This window comes from Vipera berus, assembly GCF_964194415.1.
Source record: "Vipera berus genome assembly, chromosome: 7".
Classification (NCBI taxonomy): domain Eukaryota; kingdom Metazoa; phylum Chordata; class Lepidosauria; order Squamata; family Viperidae; genus Vipera; species Vipera berus.
In genome coordinates, this window is record NC_138209.1 from 80,009,851 (window position 1) to 80,033,067 (window position 23,217).

The 23,217-nt window shown below is 40.3% G+C and overlaps 1 protein-coding gene across 2 annotated transcripts in view; it reads right to left on the reverse strand.

Annotated features, from left to right (window-relative positions):
- The window catches only part of SLIT2 (slit guidance ligand 2), a 180,909-nt gene that overhangs the window by 145,395 nt on the left and 12,297 nt on the right, over positions 1-23,217 (reverse strand). For both annotated transcript variants that reach the window (XM_081332747.1, XM_081332746.1), the window contains exon 4: positions 8,246-8,317. In XM_081332747.1, the coding sequence (XP_081188873.1) occupies positions 8,246-8,317 (72 nt within the window). The remainder of the gene's footprint in view (positions 1-8,245; positions 8,318-23,217) is intronic.

A 23,217-nucleotide genomic window follows, 5' to 3' on the forward strand; every position in this document is an offset into this window, starting at 1 on the left:
TGCTATATAATTCTAATGTTGCATTTCAGAATTGTTAAGTATTGTGTTTATAGTTAACATTCATACTAAAGTAATCAGAACAATCAACACTGAAATCAGACAACTGATGACAATTAGTCACCATATGTAATTAAGTCATTAACTTCAACAAGCGTTAGTTATGACTAAATTTAAACATCACGCATTATTCTAGAAAGCTCTTGCTTTTAAGAATATGCAAATGCCAGCAAATATCTTCTTTTGTTTAATGGGAGAGGGGGAGGGTCTACCTGTTCACTGACAAGAGTTATTTTAGATCTGCAGGAGGTGGCAGACAGATTTTGCCTGCAGCTTCAAAGTAAACTAGCCCAGATGTTCTAAATCAGGAGATTACTATATACTAATGAAATAAAATACTATCAACCTGGTAAACTCCCAAGTTTTCTCTTTCCACTATGTATTCAAAATGGACAGTGCTTAATACATATATGTATTTTACACACACACAGAAACACACACATGTGTATATATACACATATACATGTAATTTTTTTGGCTTGCTAACAAAGAATAAAGGGAGCAAGCCAAAAAATTTACACAAATATGAGCTGCCACTGCTGTGGCTACTGCCTGTAGATGGCCTTGGGCTAGGCTGAAACAGGCAATAAGATTTGTCCCGTGTCTGGGACTAAGCAAGTGTATTCTGAATGCTTAACAAACATTTAAAACATACACATATACATATATATATATACACACATACACACACATACACATATATACACACATGCATAGACATAGACATACACAAACACACACACACACACATAATGTATATCTGTGTTATGTGTACATAAAGGTAGATATATATACTTATTTTGGAGAGCAGGCAAGAAAATTTCATTTTTAATGTGAACCAGTGTGCTCATAGTAAAAAAAATGACAATAAAGGTTATCTTATCTAATCATTAATGTACCAGAATAAATAAATAACATCCTGAAGTACAAAATATTTGATGAAAACCTGGCTGTCATGCTACGAAATGTCTGAATGTTCCTTTCGGAGAGATTCGGAGAGAGGCCCAGACTTCATAAACAAACACAATATATATACTGGTATTTGGAAATCTGCCACCCTCTAGATATTGCTTCAACCAACAACGGTAGCCGAGGGTCACAATTCCTGTGCAGTCCCCCATTTGCCTGCCAAAGGCAACTAAGGGGCTGCCCCAAAGAAGAGGGGGGGTCAACCTATTCCCCAAAGCACCTGAAGGCAGGAGAAGAAGCAACGGATGGAAACTCATCAAGGAGAGAAGCAACCTGGAACTAAGGAGGAATTTCCTGACAGTGAGGACAATCAACCGGTGGAACAGCTTTGCCTCCAGAGGTTGTGGGTGCTCCATCACTGGAGGCTATCAAGAGACTGGACAGAAACTTGTCTGAAATGGTACATAGCCAAGGTCCCTTCCAATTCTGTTACTCTGTCAGTCATTCTGTCGTAAATTATAGTTCACAAACTCACCTCTTGAAAGGGCTATTTATAAAACTTTATTATGTTAGTAAATAAAAGTAAAATCAAATAGTAATTAAAATTTACCATTTTAAAGTATTACTTTGCCCATAATTGTACATCATCTTATTTAAGCAAGGAGCATCAATTTCAGATGAAAATTTAAGAAGACCTCAGATGACAAGTTGATTTGAGAACCTAGCAAATTGTGCAAGAAAGTTTAGTGTAAGATGCCTTCTAAACATATACGTTTATTACTATTAAACAGGATTAATGAGTGTAGAAGTACATTTCTAAAGTTTAAAAACTATTTTTAAAAAATTAAAAAAACACAATATGGCCAAGATAACACATTAAAGACATCTGTAGAGCTGACACAATTGCATATTAGTATGCTGAAATCCACCTCTAATACACACCATGTGTTTTATAATAAGAAACCAAAGATATCACAAGCCAAAAAAATAAGTGGTTATGATGGGGTTTCTACCTTTGGTATCATCTCAGTGTTACTAAGTGTAACCTTATGCTGGCTTTACAAAAATGCAGGTAGATGTTGGTGTAAAGTAATACCATATTATAGATTAAACACTTTAAAGAATATCTTAACCCACAAACAAGCAATGCTACACTGTTAATGTTAAGACATCAAGCTATGTGAAAATGGGATGTAGAGAGAAATAATATTTCAAGAGGGTAAATAAATGAAGAACACTCCTGGGACAAAAAAAAATCTAGGCAACAAACTTTAGACAGAATTGAGAAATTCATTCCATAATACTATGAAAAATGTTCAACACTTAAGATAATGGCTAATCACACATTCATCTAATTCAGCATCCTGGCTCCTGATATTAACAGCCTGCAGAGTCTGGATACAAAAAGCATTAAAATTCTCCATTCCCATTTGACTAACAAGACCTGAAATGTTGCTGTGTTAGCTAAATCAGAATACGGTGCCATTCCTACTAATCTTGTCTGCTGAAATGGAGAACAGACTTCTATTGTAGTTGCATTAGAAAACAACTAGTTTTTAACATAGCCTTTTAAAATCAAAAAGAAGCAAAATGATACACCAGCTGCTTTGAGCATCTTTTTCACACAGCAGGTAGAAAAGTATCTTTGATCACGGACTACCCAGGAAAACACTTCTAATTTAAATTTTGCTAATAAATGTGTATGCTTTTCTTTTCTTAAAGCGGTTTGGTAAAATTACAAACCACTGCCAAATTGGTGCATCGGAAAGGAGTAAAACGTTGAAAGGTGAAAATAATATTAAGCTGAACAAATCAGCATTTCTTCTTTTTACACCTCTTAAAATTTAACGTTTAGCCTTAAAGCAGCTTAAAAGTAATTAGTTTGTTGGAATTATTATTGGACGTTGCATGACGGTACAAGAAACAGAACAAAACACCCCAAACAAAAGCAAATAGAACTGCTCTGATGATGATGTTTTGCAGAACACGCATTTTGTAGGGCTAGCACATTGCCTATCTGCATGCAGATCTTTTTTTTCATTTTTCCCTCCATGTCCACTTCATGTTAAGATAAAAGAAAGATAACCTAGGATGGGGGAATCTAAACAAGTATTAACATGCAAGAAGCAGAATGGCTCATTTTTAAAAAATGTGAACAGTCCCCAAAGAACTTCTTCCATCGCTTCTACGACTCCGAATATCCTTTGCATTCCCAGGAAGAGGAATCAGCCGTAGCTATCATGGTAACTCACTCAGTGAGTAATAATGTTGATAGGACTGGACAACGGTAACCATGGCAACTGTAACCTGCAATTGCTGCCTAACGGTTGTCGGATTTATTGTGGTAAGGGCCAAAGAGGCCAGGAGTAAAATAAAGCAGGCAGCTACAGTGTCTGACACTTCAAGTACCAGGCACTTTAATCACAGCTGGCAGAAATTAACTCGGGAGGAATTTTGCAAGAGTTTTCCATGCGCTTTTGTGCCAAGGAGCTACTGGTGCCACAGGGCACTCACATGCAGAACCCTGATTACAAATAAATAGGTAAGGAATTTACACCTTGTGGATCCAAAAAGGGAAAAGAAAAGAAAGCGGCATTCAGATACAAAATACCCAGAGTAAAAACTCTATTCGCATCAAGCGCTAAGGGTACCAGAGTTGTGTTTCATGGTTTCTGAGTCATGACACAAAATGAGTTACTTCTGTAGAAGTTTCACAGTCTCCGTCATTCAATAGCAGGGGTTCTTCAAACCTGGCCCTTTTATGACTTGTGGACTTCGACTCCCAGAATTCCCTAGCCAGTGTGAGGAAACTATGACCCTTTTATGACTTGTGGACTTTGACTCCCAGAATTCCTCAGCCAGCGTGCCTGGCTGAGGAATTCTGGGAGTTAAAGTCCACAAGTCATAAAAGGCCAAGTTTGAAGACCCCTGTTCAAAAGGAAATAAACAATTGCCTGTTGGTTGTGATAATTAACTCCACCTTCTAAGGATGACAGATAAAGCATATCAAGTACCCGTGAACCACCAACCCAATTCCAGTGTCTGAATAGATGCATATTCACCCTTATTCTGGTTTTGGGCTTATTACTGAGTCTTTCCGCCAAAGTGTTTAAGAGTCAGAGCACAAGTATACAACTGAAGTATTTTGAAAGATGGATCCATGAACCTGCTATAGAAAGGTATGAGGTCTTAAACTTCACCATCACAGGTCAAAAATCATCAACTTATCCTCTCTTCAGGTTTGGTCTGAACCAGGGGTCTGCAACCTTGACAACTTTAAAACTTGTGGACTTCAGCCCCCAGAAGCTGGCTGAGGAATTCTGGGAGCTGAAGTCAAGGTTGCAGAGCCCTGGTCTAAACCTAGCATAGACAGATATTGGGGTGAAGGCCCATAAAGGACCAGACTGAATTTTATTTGCTGCTTTGCAGCAATTCACACCACAAATTGCCGGAGCCAATATTTAACAGGCAGAGCTTTAGACAGGCTTCAGCAGGGACCCTCATACCCAAATAAGCTGCAAATCTTCTCCTGCTAATATTTTTAGAGTGATTAAAAAGTAAAGTCAAGTGAAAGGAAACCAGTTAACTCTTAAATAAGCTATTTTAACTATCTATTTTGTAGTTCCTGTAGTTAGGAAGACAGGACCTAGAGATGATGATGATATTATTATTATTATTATTATTATTATTATTATTATTATTATTATTATTATTATTATTATTATTATTATTATTATTATTATTATTATTTCATTTTGCTCGACAAATCTCTTTCCTGCAGCAAAAGGCAATTGATGAACTGTGATCTAACTGGTCAAATTAAGCAGTCAAAACCTATTTGCCTCAGATAAGCACCCAGGAAGCTATAATGGTTTCCCGAATCAAAGGTTCTTTGCCAATGCATTTGCTGTGGGTCGCCAGAGATAACACCGGCTATTCCAGCAAAATACTTGTTGAACAAGAGGCAAGAACACAGAAACCATTATGCACTGCCTCAATGCTCTTCAAACAGGCCCCGAATAAAGCAGCGAGGGCGCTCACACACGGGCTGCAACCTAGCAGCACCAAAGCCATTTAAACATTTCCAACTCTCTTTGTAGCAGAGTTGGCCATTAAGCTGCATTGTCAATTTTAGCGTCTCACAAAAAGTATTTCTAGTGGAAATCTTTTTTAACTACAAAGTTTTTAAATAAAATACCAAATGCCGCACCAGCCTCCAGTGAGAATATTTGGAGAGGCTAAAATATTAAAACATTGATCTTACAACTTTTTGTTAGCCACCAACTGTCTGTGGTTTTATGATTCTGCTCTACAGCATTATATAAAGTAGAGTTGATTCTATTTTACAGGGTTCTGTTAATGGGACGGATAAATAATAATGCTATTCAAATTGGTCCCCTAGCCCAAAACAAGTTCCAATTGTCCTAGAGAAACATTTTGACCTGAGCATAGTTTGATCTTAAGTCAACCAAAGAAAAAGTGGGGAAGACAGCAAAGGAACATATATATATATAACTGTGTCTAATATTCCTCTATTATATAGTGCATTCTCTCAATACTGTTTTTTCCACTAAACAAAAGGCATTAGAGCCCCTTTCTCTAGCAAGTTATTCCTTAATTGTAAATGTCAGATAATTTATTCCTGAGAAACACACTGACAAGCTTTAATAACTTCCAAAGGCTTATTGTATACAAAGTAGCAGAGAAACGTTGATTAACTGAATACAATTGCTGCCATGTAAACAACTGAATGTGATCTAAAATACAAACATTCTCAAATCATCTGAGAAAAAAACACGTCTCTAGGATTACAGGTAAATTATTATATATATTAAGTTGTGCTAATACAAGGCTTCAAGACGATTACCAGGATAGATTGGCTTACAATAAGCCTTAGGCTTTATTTATCTTATAATTTCCTACACATATTAATTTCACACCAAAGAGATGATGATAACTATAACTATAAAGCGACTATAGTTTTTGGCTATTTAAAATTATATGATACTACTAAAACATTCCCTTAAAGTACCATTTAATTTACAAATACATATATAAATGAAACTTTCTCTCTTTCATAAAAATCATTAGTTTCATAAGCTTTATAATTAGATCAATCCTTTTCTGGAATTCTGCACAAGTAGAAATTTGGTTTACTCTGTAGATAAGAGAATGTATGAATGTGTACATCAAAGAAAATTTGTTTTCGCTTTTACATCCACGGACCATAGATCTACTCAAATGTCCATTTTTGCTAACAAGTCCCAAAGCTGTTAGAACAAAGTATTTTTTTTAAAAAAGCTCTAATTCATTTACAAAGAAATATGATAACATTAACACAATATCTTAAAGCAAAAAATGAAAGTAAAAATACTTTGTAGAAACCTACAGATTTAAAATGCTAAATGTGGGATACCAGATTTTAAAAACAAACACTGTTTAAATTATCTTTACTACTTCAATTTCACTGTATTCATTTCTTAATTTTTAATGCCATGTCTGGGCAAATCTGGGCAAAGTGACTTAAGAAACTCAAAACACAATCAACAGCACAATAATTAGAACAGACTAATAATAACTTTCTGATATCACAATTGATACCTTAATGGGGATGCATGCCCTAGGATGCATTTTCAATATTTTCAACAAAAAAATTATAACAGATCCTAAGAATATCACAAACAACGAAACCTTGTGTTTAACAGAGAAAAATTAAAAGATCGACTCCACCAGTCATTGTTGCCCATATTGCAATATGGAACTATATAATACCAAAGTGAGTAATTCATCAGATATTTTTAGCGTTCCTTGAAAATGCATCCACGCAGTCCCCAGTGTATCACTTTTAAATATCAGATAGACTCCATTTTGATGACAGATGTCTACTTCAGCACTTTTTATTAAATTTATCTACCTTGCTCAGGGAAAATTTGGTAGGTATCCCAATAAAGTTTATATTTTATTCTGTGAGGGTTGAAAGAGATTTGGGCCCATGCATGAACGTATATGTATTTGACTCACATCGATATATATTTATACATAAATTTTGTGGGAGTTTGGTCTCTTCTGTTGTTCTTTCTTCTGAGCATCAAGCCACCACCACAAAAAAGTTCTTCAGGGGTACGTCTCACTTTCAGACGTGAACTTTTACGCTGCAAGAAGCTTTCCCAGCTCAACCTAGTCACCAAGATGACCTGGGCCGGGAAACAGGGCACAGACTTTTGATGCCTGCTTTGCGACTGACAGATTGTAACCAAACACAACACCTTTTGACCAGGGGCCTCCGAGCAAACCACGAGGAGGCTAAACGGATATCCGTGCAACGATACACCACCAACCTCACTAACTGTATCCGAGTATCTGACACCGATCGACAAGGCGCATCATAGCCATGTTGACTTCTGCTTTCTTTCTTTTTTTTTTATTGAAAAGTTTTGTATTTTAAAACTTTTCGACTTCTGCTTTCTATGGAACTCATGCATCTCATTATCCAAACACTTCGTTAAGGTGTGTTTAGTGTATACATGTGGTCCTCGACTCACGACCACAACAGAGCCCAAATTTTCTGTTGCTAAGTGAGACATTGGTTAAGTGAGTTTTGCCCCCATCTTACGACCTTCCTTGCCACGATGAATCACTACAGTTAAGTTAGTAACATGGTTACTGAACAAACCTGGCTTCCCCAGGGACTTTGCTTGTCGGAAGGTCGCAAAAAGGGGGGTGTCACATGACCCTGGGGCACAGCAATGGTCATAAGTATGAGTCAATTGCCAAGTGGTCTGAATTCTTGATCACATGACCCCGGGGAAGGTGCAGTGGTCGTAAGTATGAAAAATGGTCCTAAGTCACTTTTTCCAGTGTTTTGAACGGTCGCTAAATGAACTGGTGTAAGTCGAGGATTACCTGTATAATATATATATAATCCCCAAATTCAAGAAACATGTTATGGATTAGAATACTAGCGTTCTTCGAACCAGCACATCAATGGTGTTTTCTTTAAACTATTCCCTACAAACAGAAGACCTTCCCCCGCTTCAGCAAAAAAATCAGTAAAGGACAAAACTCCAGGTTTTCTCCAAGTCAGATTCGAAATAGAAATCACTCAGCTGCAACCAATGGGGCAAATATACACATGATCCGGAAGGAGAAAGAACAACCACAGCGTTCCGAGTGGGACATATTTTTAAAATTTTACTCAACAAAATTTAATCCGTAAGGTAGAAGCTTAAAGGAATATAGCAAAAGCTTCCAAAGCTGACAAGAAAATACATCTACTTACAGTCTGTAGAGTTTGGGTGTCCCGAGAAACAGCAACTCAGAGAGAAGTTGAAGATTATTTCTATTTAGCCTCCTTTATGAAAAAGAAAGGGGAAAAGAAAAGAACAGACAGGGTTACCACTCAAATAATTATTTCTTTTTTTTAAAAAAAAAAGAAGTTCGCCAAGGGATACCCAAACTGGTCATCTTAGCATGAACTTCTCATGTCCTGAAGAGGGAGCTTTAATGACATGGGCCGCACTAAGAAACATTACGTCCCAAGAGCAAGCCTAATTTCATATGTTATTATACGTGGGAATGTAACACGCCCCATAAATGTGTGGTTAAATTCCAACTCCTTTGTCCTCTTCCATATATCAACAAGTAATTCTGGCAGCACAAGGAGAAAGTAACCTGACACAAAGAGAATCGTCGCAACTGAGGCTCCTTCCTAGAAGGCCGGCCAACTGAGGGCCAAATTTAAGATGTAGAGACACTGGATTATGGTCAGGAAGATGTTTTTTGGAAGAATAATGGCTTTAATTACTTTGTGAAGCGGATTTTTTGTAACCCAAATCATATCAATTCTAGAAAAGTATTTTATGTCTCTCTGAAAGGAAGCTAAAGTCTTCAGTTAGTCCATTTTTACCCCTACAAACTTCGATCAAACCTAAAGTATCAGTCAGCTTGAAAAATAGTTGGAGACGGTTTGTGTTTCTTTAATTCCTTTATCAGCTGATCTGTCCAGCTGTGGGGTTGCTATCCCATTGTAGTTGCCATTTACACACCAATACTGTAAAGAAGAGTTAAATGTTTCGATAGAAGTTTAAAAAACTTAGGTTTTTCTCGGTGTGGGGTGTATAATAATCCCACCACAATAGCTTTTATGCCCTGCAGTTCAATTTGCACAATTAGGAGGAGTGCCAACTGAACGGACAGGAGCTGCAGCAAATCAAAGCGAAGCCCTGAGAGTTTTCCAGATGCAGAACACCAATAAAATCCCTGGCATTATGACGGGCAGGAAACGGAGAGAAGGCAGTCCCTCCAAAGGGAAGCGGAGTATTAAGGAGGCCGCCGCCTCAAGAGCATGGGTAGTCCTCAGCTTACGGCCACAATTCAGCCCCACATTTATGTTGCTAAGCGGGACATTTGTTCAGGGAGTTTCGACCTATTTTATGACTTTTCTTGCCACTGTTGTTAGGTGAATCACTGCAGATGTTACACTAGTCACACGGTTGTTAAATGAATCTGGCTTCCCCACTGATTGTCAGAAGGTCACAAAAGGGGATCACACGATGCCGGGACTCGACTCTGCAACCATCGTAAATACGAGTCAGTTGCCAAGCGGCTCGATTTTGATCTCGTGACCACGGGGACACTGCAACGGTCGTAAGTGTGAAAAATGGTCATAGGTCCCTTTTTTTCAGGGCCGTTGTCACTTCAAACAGTCACTAAATGAACTGTTGAAAGTCGAGGACTAGACGTATTCCAAGGGATAAACTGTTTCAGCCCACAGGCTGTGCAATAATGAGGACCCAGATTGTTGGGGGCAATTAAGCTGACTTTGTAATAACGCTGCTTGGGGGGTGTGTGAAAGCCCTAGTAAGCAGGCATATACATAGAATGAAGGCTACTGCTAAGTTTGTAAGCCGCCCTGAGTCTTCGGAGAAGGGCGGGATATAAATGGAATTAAAAAAATAATAATAATCACCAATTTGTGTAAGAGGAGGTGAGGCGCAGACTGCAGCTGCCTGCCAAAAAGCTATTAATTTCAATGGTGGACTTTGCCATAAGGAACTGCTCAAAGCGAAAGGCTCTCTCAACAAGGCAACCGGGCCTTCGACACCACACACACACCGTCCAGCTACCCAGGAATTTAGTCTTTTGAGGCCAATTTCCTGAGGTTCCCTTTTTGATATTTCCTAAGATACCCACTCTGATTAAACTCTTCCGAGCAAGAGGACCAAGTCCACATGCAGGAAGCAACTATAAACATGATTCTTAGTCTAAAGGTGCGATGGACGAGGTGTTTTTTTTAATAACAATCAAGCTAGAATATGAACAGGCCACCCTTTCAGGGACACGATATGTATACTGCATCAATTATGGGTCACAAAGCATTTTGAGCAGCGGCAAAAGCCCCTTTATCAATAAACCTTAGAGCGAAGGTGCAAAATAGCAGGAAACCCCGTGGTTACTTGTTGGTAGCAATTCAGGTTTATCACCATTTCTTATATGAAATAGTTTGAAAAATTGAAAATAACGTTCTCTGTTACATAGTTCAAAGGGAAAATAATTACTGCCGTGGTTCCTTTCTTCTATATAAAAAGAAACATTCAAACACAAGATATTATAAAGATGAATATAGCCAAACCTACATCACATTCAGTAACCATGGTTCCCTTTATCTTCTCTGCGCTTCAAGTACATAATAGGTTCCAAACTGCTTGATTTCTTATCCCTTTATCTGAGTATATCTAGGAGATGACCAGGCTGAGCCCGAGGGAGGGGTGGGGTCAAACGCGTCATCAGTCGTGAATCCTTTTGGCGCCCACAAGAGATCTAAGTTCAGCCCACTTTGAATGCTTCTTTTATCTCCCGCTCATTTCCCTAGGCTGTTAGTTGGCCAGATTCTTGTAGGGATGGTAGGTAAAGGTAAAGGTAAAGGTTCCCCCGCACATGCGTGCTAGTCGTTTCCGACTCTAGGGGCCGGTGCTCATCTCCGTTTCAAAGCCGAAGAGCCAGCGCTTGTCCGAGGACGTCTCCGTGGTCATGTGGCCGGCATGACTAGACGCCAAAGGCGCACGGAACGCTTTTACCTTCCCACCGTAGTGGTCCCTATATTTCTACTTGCATTTTTACGTGCTTTCGAACTGCTAGGTGGGCAGAAGCTGGGACCAGTAACAGGCGCTCACTCTGTTACGCGGCACTCGGGATTCGACCCGCCAAACTGCCGACCTTCTGATCGACAAGCTCAGCATCCTAACCCACTGAGCCACTGCGTCCCTTAGGGATGGTAAGCTTGGCATAAATCTTTATACTCCTTTGAACTGCCTGAATCTCCCAGTTTCCCCAGCACTTGACAGTATAATTCTTATGGGTTATTTATATTGCAAAGATTTGGAGGGGGAAAAACAGTTGTTAAGGCCGCTACATAAGTTAAGGTGGTCAGATTCATAAACTATTAATTCAAACAATGTGGATCACAATAGTTTCGATGTATTGATTCAATAATCCTTATGATGTAGGTCGCTTTCACATCCACGAGTATTTGAAAGACAAACAACAACAACAAAAATCCTGTTCTTTTTGAATACTTGAAGTGTTTACATATATAGATCCTCTTAGAATGAAAAGGATAAACCTGGAAAATGAGCCAAATTATGCTTAATGAATTCACTAAAGAAAGATATTTTTTTATATCTGGAGAAGAACTCGCCATAGTAGACCCCCACATATACCTAGGCCAACGGATCTTAGTGGAAGGTGATACAACAAAGGAAATTGAATGGTGTGTTAAATGTGGCTGGCAGGAATTTGGCAAGCTAAGCTAAATTTCAAAGACAACCTCCCCCTATGCCTGGAGAGAAACTAAACTCACAATTGGTACAAAAGCTAGGAGTGGTGCAAAATGCCTTGGAAAGAGACACACTCGGCATCCCAGGACAAGACAGGAAGACTCACGCATGGATCAGAGAACAAACGAAAGCATACAATGCCCTCAAGAGAGTCAAAGAATGAAAATGATCTCATAGCAAGAAGGGCTGAGGGCAGGTGGACCAAGGCAGTCACAGAACGGATCCCACTCGATCAAAAGCATCCACAAGTGACCTAAAACAAGACGGATCGACAACGTCAGCCAAGTATGGCGGGCGCAACTGGCAAAAGAAAACGTCCGGAGTAATTTGGTGGGAAACAGGCAGAAGAGGCCTTCACCCTGCAGTGAATGGATCTTGGCTAGGATGATGGTGATGTGAAAAATGGGGACTCTAGGAAAAAGGAAACAATTTGGAACATGTTAACATGCATTGATGAATTGTGTATCACCTAAGGCAGAGGTCCCCAACCTTGGCAACTTTAAGTCTTGTGGACGTCAACTCCCAGAATACCTCAGCCAGCCAAGCTGGCTGAGGAATTCTGGGAGTTGAAGTCCACAAGTCTTAAAGTTAGCAAGGTTGGGGACCCTTGACCTAAGGAACTTTAAAAAGCCTACATATTTTCCATCTGAATTCCTATGAACAACGAATGAGCCCTAATATTTCCTTTTATCCAAGCAAGTTTGAGCCAGGACTTCTGCCATTAGAATTATAACTGATTTAAGTAAAAACATGGGATTCTTAATTTATTCTACTCAGAGCACGTAGTTCAGGGCTGTGAAGTCAGAATCGACTATTCTTAGCAATAAAATAGTAGGTGCAGAAAGTAATACTCGAGGTGTAGTTCTGACTTGTAATTCTTGAGCATTTCACTATCTTTCTGTTGGGTGTTGGATGTGTATAAAGTGCTGATCATGGGTGTTATGTGGCAGGCTCTTTTCTGATTGAATTCTAAAGTCCCAGAGCAATTTAGTTTCCTGGTTTTCTATTATTTTGGCTATTTGTGGTCTCAAGCCTTTTGATGGGCAGTGACGGTCAACTGGGTCATGTAGTAAATAAATATATAAAGAAATACTTAATATTTGCCACAAGCCATATAAGAACTGAAAGGTAACTGTTATGTACTGGGCTTTTTGAGGGAATACCACGTGGGTTGCTGGAGCAGCTAACAGCTCTCCAGCAACCCAGACTACAAGTCTTCTGTGCTGTAATTGGCTAGCTCCAGGCGGCAATGGTTGATTCAAACCTATTGGCTGCCACCTAGGGGCTAGACTATATATTGCGGCTGGTTGCAGCCATTTCCCTCAGTACAGTCACAGCACGAAATAAACTGTGAGTTACCCTGTACTCCATTCTGTGTCTTCATTCCTGCGTCAAAGAACCCGCTATTTAACAGTAACCATTTCAAAAACTGCCACTCAGCACATCAAACAAAGTGTTGTATTCTTCCAAAAAGTAATTGCACAAGTTTACGGTAAGGTAATTGAAATTACAGGTAGCCCTTGGTGCACATTTAGTGACCATTTGAAGTTACAACAGTTCTGGAAAAAGGGACATATGACCGTTTTTCATACTTATGTGATCAAATTTCAGATGCTTGGCAAATGACTCGTACTTACGACGGTTGCAGTGTCCTTTTGAGAACTTCAGACAAGCAAAGTCAATGGAAAAACCAGATTCGCTTAACAATCCCATCACTAAATTAACCACCGCAGCGGTTCACTTAACAATGGTGGTCAGAAAGATCGTAAAATGGAGCAAAACTCACTTAACAATTGTTCCACTTAGCCACATAAATTTGGGGCTCATTCGTGGTCATAAGTTATAATCAGCCCTTAAAACAAATCACACATATTGGGTTTCAGAGACAATTTTGTAGAGATGAGGATTCCAAGAGGACAGGGGGTGTATATCTGAAGCGAGCTCTACAAGCAGTAGAAACCATTTCATATTTGAATGTATTATGATATATTTCCTATCAGGAATTAAATGCACTGTCAAAACCACTCCTGTGTGGTTTAAATGCACAGCAAATGAATAAATAATTTTTCCATGCGATTAAAAGCTATCATTTCAATTCATCTCTGTATTCATTCTGTTGCGGACTGAGATAGTGAGCCTTAAATAAAATGCAAAGAAAACAATGTGCACTCTGATTTTATTTTTAATTTTTTAATAAAAGAGATCTAGCTACAATTATTTTGACATTGTGCAACAGTGCACTAATTTAAGCAGTTAGGCAGAGAGAGAAAGAGAGAGAGAGAGAGAGAGAGAGAGAGAGAGAGAGAGAGAGAGAGAGAGAGAGAGAGAGAGCGCATCCAGCCCACAGGGTCTCAGAGAATGAGAACAAAACATATGTGGGAAAAATAAACAACTTTCCTGTCTTGGAATTTCTAAAAAAGGCCTGCAAAGAGCAAACAGGGCTTCTCGCTGCCATTTGACTTCTGGACCCATGAGAACGGGGCTCGGACTAATTAAACACGTCGCTTGAAGGGGCCACGGTGAGCAAAAGGCGTGCAGGGTCCTCAGTATCTCCCACCCTGCACCCTCTCATTTCAGAGGTGTCTCCCCAAGCGAGTCCCTTGCCCGCTTTGCCTTTTGCCCTCTAGAAAGAGGCATAACAGCCAAAGCCCCCGGCCGACACGGGAAGGTTTCTGCAGGAAGAGCCTCTAGCAGGTTAAAGAAAACGTCAGCCTGAGGCCAGACATAGTTTAGAGGAATGTTTTAAATGGAGTATGTGTAAGGGGGGGAAAATGGCATGCTGGCCAAAGAATTATTCTTTAGAAAAGTCCCAAGTAAAAGTAGCTCATCAGCACTTCGGAAACTTTTGCTAAAATAGTCTCATGACAAATGAATCTGTCTATGTCTGTGTGTCTATGTGTCTGTCTGTCTATCTCTATCATATCTATCTCTATCTATCCATCTATCTCTATCCATCTCTCTCCATCCATCCATCCATCCATATCCATCTCTATCTATCTATAAAAACAGAATTCACCTTTCTAGCTCCTTAACCATCTTTCTTGAGTCGTTTGTATACTTTTGTTTCTGATGCAGATAAACTCCTTAATTCAATATTTCAAATAAGGAAGTTTAAAAACAAGTCATTTTTGCATCCATGGAAAGCAAAACTGTTATAGATCCTGAAATAGAAGCATCTATTTTACTCACGTTTCCCCAAAGTATATTTTACTAACTGATCAGCTACAAAAGTTGCTTTTCTCCATGTTCCACTAAGATTTAAAATATCAGGTAGGTGTACACTAGCCATGGAGAATTTTGCCTCCTGCTACATTAACAAATGCCAATTTATATATGTATAAATTATGACATGCATTTATTTCTTGGAGAACAAGTTCACCTAAGGAAAACCTGACCGTTCCTATTTCAAAAGTTTAATTCATTTGTTCATATTTCAAATTAATTCTTTTACAATTAAATGTCCTTTGTAAAGATTCCTTCCAAAACACCAAAATGGGAATTTAGAACAATGCTTCTCATGCCCAGATTAAGGTGATATCCAGATTGATTGACTAATTGATTGACTAAATGAATATCCCAGTTTAAAAGCAAACATATTCTGAAGTGTAATAAACAAATGCATGCAGCCATCAGGTAAAATTAAACCTTACATGACTAAACCTAAGGCAGAGATTGTTTTGTCTGTTTGTCTGGCCTAATGAAATTCTCTGGTGTTTAGTGTATTATTTGCATTAATCAACACACATACAATAGTTTGCTAACAAAACATGATTAAGCAAACCCTTAACGTGATGCATTTATTATTTCTATATAATTGCAGCAGATATTACAATGCTGGACTAAATCAAGCTAAATTAATTAATTATAGTCATATAAATACATTGGCACATGATGGAGCCACACACAGGAGGCCAAATAAAAGGTGGGGTGCTAAATGAAGACCACAGCAAAGAGCCCAAGATTCAAGTGTATCCTAGACAGAAACCTATACAAGAGTCCTGGGATACGGTATTAACTCACAGAGGTTGTTCAAGAAACGGCTGCTAAGAAAAACACAGATCTGAATGGGGGGAGAATTCCCTCTCATGAGTAGAATCCATAGCTGAGCAAGCTTTACCCAGGGCACAACTTATTGTTCAATCACAATCGTTCAAAGAACATCAAGTAACCCACATAAAGAGTTGGAGAAAGGTCTAAGCCAGAAACACATTTGTGCTACAAGCTGCTATTTTCCTTCTGTGCTGACGCAATGGTGAGAGTGCAGCATTGCAGGCTGACTCTGCCTTCCCACTGCCAGGAAGTTCAATCCTGACCAGCTCCAGGTTGACTCAGCCTTTCGTCCTTCTGAGGTCGGTAAAATGAGGATCCAGCAAGATGCTGACTCTTAGGGAGGACTGTAAAGCACTGTGAAGCGGTACATAAGTCTAAGTGCTATTGCTATTTATAATAATTATTATATTTATTATTATAATAATATTTTTATAATACTAATAACACTAACAACAACAACAACAATAATAATAATAAAAAAAGTTGGAAGGGAGGACTTCCTTGGAGGTCATCTAGTCCAGGAGTCTCCAACCCCTGGTCCGTGGACCAGTACCGGGCTGCGGCATGCCAACAACTGGTCCGCACAAACAAGCAAAGCCCCACCCGTGGGATGCAGGCAGCACACAAAACCAGGCCCCGTCCAGTCCACGGAAAAACCTCTCCCCACGGAACCGGTCCCTGGTGCCCAAAAGGTTTGGGGGCCTCTGATCTAGTCCAACCCCCTGCTCAGGCAGGAAACCTTATACCACTTCAGACAAATGGCTGTCCAGTCTCTTCTTAAAAACTTCCAGTGTTGGAGCATTCACAGCTTCTGGAGGCAGGTTGTTCCAATGGCTAATTGTTCTAACTGTCAGGAAGTTTCTCCTTAGTTCCAGGTTGCTTCTCTCCTTGAGTTTCCATCCGTTGCTTCTTCCCCTGCCTTCAGGCACTTTGGAGAATAGCTTGACTCCCTCTTCTTTGGGGCAGCCCCTGAGATATTGGAAGACTGCTGTCATGTCACCCCTATTTACAAGGAAAAGATGCAGAAAACCGAAAGATGCACCTTTGGCATCCATTTCTAATGAAACTTAGTCTTCTGGCCTCTTTTGGCGTTCAGCCAATGTCCGTTATAATGGTGTGAAACGTGATATTAGTTGCCAATGCAACGGTCACGACCGTTACCATCAAAGGCCACTCATCAATTCCCCTGGTGCAGTGACCTGAATGAGCATTTTGTATAGAATGGCTTCATGAAAAAGGAACGAGGGCAATAAGAGATGCTTGAAGAGATGTGGAAATAATTTACTTTATCATCATGCTTAAAAAAAACACAATACCCAATCCTGACTAAAACCAAATTCAAAGAATTCTATCTCAGTTCTTTTCTTTTCTATATTCTTACCAACTATTCATAAAAGGTTTTTCTTCTTTCTGCCTTTTCATTTTCACCAGCAAAAAAGGCTTCATACCAATATACTTGTAGCTATTCGCCGAGTATATTGTTCAACACAAAGGTATTAACATACTAATAAGAATATTTTAGCTAAAACCTATTGACTATTATAAACATATATTTAGAACAAGATAGCTTTTTTATATATATAAAGGAAGAAGTTTGCCATTGTAAAAGTAATACTGAAGTTAGCAAACTCAGGCAGCAATCTTCAGCACTTTAACGTATTAAAAAATGCCAGGCTTTTACAACTTAATTGTTTTCCTTAAATTAGGAAACTCTGACAATAAGCTTAGACAGAAGAGAATGCTGCAAGTCTCTCTCAGACCTTATAATTCAGAAGCAGCTGCAATAATTCAGATAACTGCTGGGAGGGTAGACCACATATTTTGCAGCTAGAATTTATATGAATCTTTCCTGCCGAACAGCCTGGAGCAGGAACTGACAGAGTTTCAGCCAGTCAATATTTGAGCACCAACACAAAAACTTCGCTGTGACCTGAATGTATAAAGATAGTGGGGAGCTGGCAGCTTTCTGAGCCAATGTTAATACCTAATGGGTCCAATCTCTCGTCGCTGATCATGTTAACTCTCGGAAAAGCACATCTTGTTCATAACGAAACCACCTGTAAACTCTGCCTGCAAAAGCATCACTGGAACACACAGGAGGAAAAAAAGCCGTTACAGCATCTACAAAAATAAGAGCAGCCGAGGCTTTGTTGTTATTGTTGCTTCGTTGTGTTTTTGTTTCTTGGAACCTTATTAAAAACACATTTTTTTCTTCCTTAAAGTTAAACAGAGAGCAGTTACAAACAAAGCCTCCTTTTGTTATTGTAAGCATGAATAATAATATATAGGAAGCTAACACTTTTAACAAGGACTTATTTTCCTCCAGAAAATAAATAAAATAAAATAAAATAAAAATATAGCCCATTGACTTATACCGCTTCACAGTGCTTTACAGCCACCTCTGAGCAATTTACAGAATCAGCTTGTTGCCCCCAACAATCTGGGTCCTCATTTTACCAACCTTGGAAGGCTGAGTCAACCTTGAGCCCCATCAGGATCGAACTGCTGGCAGTGGGCAGAGTTTGCCTGCAATGCTGCACTTTAACCACTGCACCACCATTCCAAAATAAAATAAAATAAAGTAAAGTAAAGTAAAGTAAAATAAAGCAAAGCTATTTTCTTCTGGATAAAGAAGATCAGTACACTACAAATACTGAGCATCCTTCAGGCTGATGACATCATAGAACATGCAGTAGGGTCACGGGACCGGAAGGGGCCTCGAAGGTCTTCTAGTCCAACCCCACCTGCCCAAGGGAGGAGTTTTTATACCAGCCTGGTCAAATGGCTGTCCAGTCCATTTTTGAAGACCTTCAATGATGGAGGACCCACACCTCCGGGAGGCAAGCTGTTATACCGCTTATATGCTCTCATGGTCAGGAAATTTCTCCTTAGTTCCAGCTAGGACCTTTCTTTAACCAGCTTCCATCCACGGCTTCTTGTCCTAATCTTAGATGCTTTGGAAAATCAGTCAACCCCATTGGTGGGATTCAAATAGGTGAACAACCGGTTCTCTGTGTGGATGCTGCTTCTGGAAGTCCATTCTGGGCCTGGGCAACAAAAAATTAGCTACCGGTTCTGCCAAAGTGGTGCGAACCGGCCGAATCCCACCACTGGTCAACCCCCTCATCTCTGTGACTGCCCATCAAGTACTAAAAGCCAGATATCAGAACTCTTGTCATCTTTGTTGCTCTTCTCTGCACTTCTTCTATGATCTCAGCCTCTTTTTTGCATCGTGGTGCCCAGAACCGTATGCTGGATTCCAAGCATGGCATCCAGCCCGCTGAGGTCAAGAAGAAGCTTCGGATTAAGTACACCGGAAGAATGAAAGTCTTAAAATTCCAAACTTAGTGGCAGAAACCCCATCAAGGCAATAAACATCTGGGCATTTCCAGTCAGTAGATGCCCAGCTGAAATAACGGACTGGACCCAAAAGGAAGCAGAATAGGATAAGCCCAGAAACACCATGACAATGAACCGTGCTCTTCACCCACACAACGGTGCTCTACTTAGCAAGAAAAATAGGTGGGCAAGGAATGTTGCAAGCACACCAGGCAGTTGAAGAACAAAAGGAGGAGTGAGAACAATATCTGAAGGAGAGTGAAGAAGATGGACCGAAGGCAGTATGGAGCATGGAGACTTACTGAATATTAGACAGACCGAACTGGCCTACAAGAAAGACCAAATGAAGGACAGAAAAGGGACATGGCAGGCAAAGTATTCCATGGTTAGAACGTACAAAACAACTAGTAAAATATACTACATATAACGAGGAGACCCGGCAATGGCTGAGAGCAGTAAAGTTGAAGAGAGAGACAGAGTTGCTTCTTCTGGCTGCAGAAGGCCAAGAACAAATGCATACAAAGCCAGAACTGAGACAACAGCAGCAGACAGCAGAGGCTTCCTCTGCAAAGAAAGTGAAGAAACCGTGGACCCTCTAGTTCAGGGGTCTTCAAACTTGGCCCTTTTATGACTTCTGGACTTCAACTCCCAGAATTCCTCAGCCAGCATGCCTGGCTGAGGAATTCTGGGAGTTGAAACCCACAAGTCATAAAAGGAACAAGTCTTCTGGCTGAGGAATTCTGGGAGTTGAAGTCCACAAGTCATAAAAGGGCCAAGTTTGAAGACCCCTGCTGTAGTTAATTGTTGCAAGAAGATCCTACAGGTTGGCAATAGCATGACAAAATGCCCACAATGAGCCTTTGATCCTCTGAGATAATAAAAAAGGAACCACCGGAGAAGATTTATGAAAAAATCAACAACATCTTCAAAGGAATAAAAGTCACAAGAGGAGAAGAAAACAACACACTGCCTTTCCTGCCTACCTTCATCCGCAAATGAAATGGTGCCAAATTAAAAAACGACACAGGTCTATCAAAAACCAACCCACACTAGCCAAGTGCTCCACTACCCGGGTGGCAGTCCAATTTCCCACAAAGGGGAGCTGTGTGAGAATGTTGTTCGGGAGAGTCCACATGCACTGCAGCAACCCCGGAAGTCAGGCAAGGGAAGTGCGCTGCTGCCTGTATCTCTTCCAATCAAATGGATACCACAACACTCCATCAAAACGTGCCTGACCACTCAAGCCCACTCCAGCTCAACCAACGCAAGATGTATGAGCAGAATCACACCGCCACACATCAAAAACATCTCAGAAACATCCAACAGACTATTACAACCACCAGGCATCCCCTTCGCATACGCAACCCAAATAAAACCATCTTCAAAAGATGTTTGAAGCTAAACCTAATCAAAGGCTAACCAAGGAACTTCCAAGGAGAAAACAAAAAACCCCATCAACTCTGGTAGGGCAAAAGCTATAAACCAGGGGTCCTCAAACTTGGCCACTTTAAGACTTGTGGACTTCAGCTCCCAGAATTCCTCAACCAGCCCTGGCTAGCTGAGGAATTCTGGGAGTTGAAGTCCACAAGTCTTAAGGTGGCCAAGTTTGAAGACCCCTGCTTTAGAACCAGGAAGATTTGCTGTAGGTTCACCCAAATCCTTGGGTAGATATTGTCTTCTCAGCTCCAGTACTCTCAGATTATCGATTCATCCATTCATTCCATTTCATTTCAAAGATGCCTATGGCCACCCTTTCTTGTGTCGCACACTGATAAAAACATAAAACTATAAAAGTCATACAAGAAAATAAAAAGACAAAGAAAGAACAACAGGTAGCTAATCCTAATCCATTCATTGTTCGCCCATGAGCTCCAATCTTATTGATGGGAGGAAAAAGCTTCGCAGGCGAACAAGAAGGTGGGGGGGCTGCCAGATCTCAAGGCGAAGCGGCTGTTATGGAAAAGGCAGGCCTCCAACTTCCCATTACTGTTGGTCCTCAACTTACGACACCTGGGCCCCAAATTTATGCTGCTAAGTGAAACATTTTTAAGTGAGTTTTGCCCCATTTTGTGACTTTTCCTGCCACAGTTGTTAAACTGGTAACAACTGGTTTAGGTGAATCTGGCTTCCCCACTGGATTTTGCTGGTCAGAAGGTTGCAAAAGGGGGATCACGTGACCCCGGGACACTGCGACCGTCATAAGTATGAGTCAGTTGCCCAAGCGTCTGGATTTTGATCGTGTGGCTACGGGGATGCTGCGACGGTCGTAAGGGTGAGAAACGGTCATGTCACTTTTTTAAGTGCCGCTGCCTCTTTGAATGGCCACTAAGCAAACCGTTGTAAATGGAGAACTACCCTCAGAAGACAACATTTAAGATCTCTTTTGATCAACCTTCTTGACCCCTTATGACATCCAATGTATCCCGAACAACCTATGCCAGAAGAATCAACGTTTTCTGTTCCTGGAACCAACAGGCAGAGCCAGTTTTTTAACCAAGTTATCTTCAAAAAAAACAAAACCCCAAAACAAAAACCTTTCCTGGATTTGAATTGTACTTGAATGGTTTTCTTCCTCTTTCATGACAGCAGCGGTGCTGGCAAATTGCCATCTTCAAAGAAGAGGGGGACAATCTATTCCGCAAAGGGCAGGAGAAGAAGCCAGGGATGGAAGCTGATCAAGGAGAGCTAAGGAGAAACTTCCTGACAGTGAGGACAATTAATCAGTTTGCCATCAGACAAGTTTGCCATCAGAAGTTGTGGATGCTCCAACACTGGAAGTTTTTAAGAAGAGACTGGACAGCCACTTGTCTGAAATGGTGGAGGGTTTCCAGAGGGCTGGACTAGAAGACCTCCAAGGTCCCTTCCATCTCTGTTGTTCTATTCTATATTCTGAGTGACGTTCTGTGATTCATATGCTGAGGGGTAGAGTAAGTTGATACTGTACTGGATTCCGGTGGGTGTTTCGCATCTAACTCTACATAAAACCACCGAGAACTGGACCATGATGGTTTGCAGTGACAGATCGTTAAGTTGACGATATCCAGTGAGCTCCATTTCTCCTTTCCAACTGTCTGGTGAGGCAGGAGACACGCTAAACAGGTGTCTGAAGACAACAACAAAGTGGATTGTGGCTAATAAACTGAACTTTTATCTTAATCAGATGTCAATTATTGGTTTATTGGATTTGGGTGATGGCTTCCAAGCCCATATAGTCAAGTTACGAGTCCATTATAGACCAAGTTTGGAGTCTGCCGATAGGATTATTTATTTCTCCCTTTAGTGCACAGTGGAGTTCAGGTACGACTTGAAATGTTTTTCATCAGCTCAAATTAGTCTGCCAGCAGCGATCCTTATTTTATAAAGACAGATAACTATGGAGAAGATGAGTTTCCAAACTATCAGAGCTTGGTTATTAATAGTACCCTTGAATGTAAAGCAAGTTCAGATGGTTCAGCATGTGGTGGGTGATCTGATCTCTGGCTGAAGTGGGCAAATGCAGGTCTCACCTTTCCAATATTTAAAAGCTTAATTCAAGGTACAGCTTTGCCTAATAGCTCAGATGACCAGGACTGGATGGCATCCAGTAAAAGCCACAATATCAGCAAAATGACCTTGCGGGTATCATGATGTCATCGTGCAACTGAAATCAATTTAATACTTGCACAATCCGAACATTAACATTATATTTTTTTATTTTATTTTTTTTTTAATTCCATTTATATCCCGCCCTTATCCGAAGACTCAGGGCGGCTTACAAGCTTAGCAGTAGCCTTCATTCTGTGTATATGCCTGCTTATTAGGGCTTTCACACACACACCAAGCGGCATTATTACAAAGTCAGCTTAATTGCCCCCAACAATCTGGGTCCTCATTTTACCTACCTCGGAAGGATGGAAGGCTGAGTCAACCTTGAGCCTGGTGGGATGCGAACCTGCACTAATTGCAGGTTATATGAGATACAATGTGTGTGTGTGTGTGTGTGTGTGTATGGCCTAGGGGTTAAAACAACTGCCTAATATATAATTAG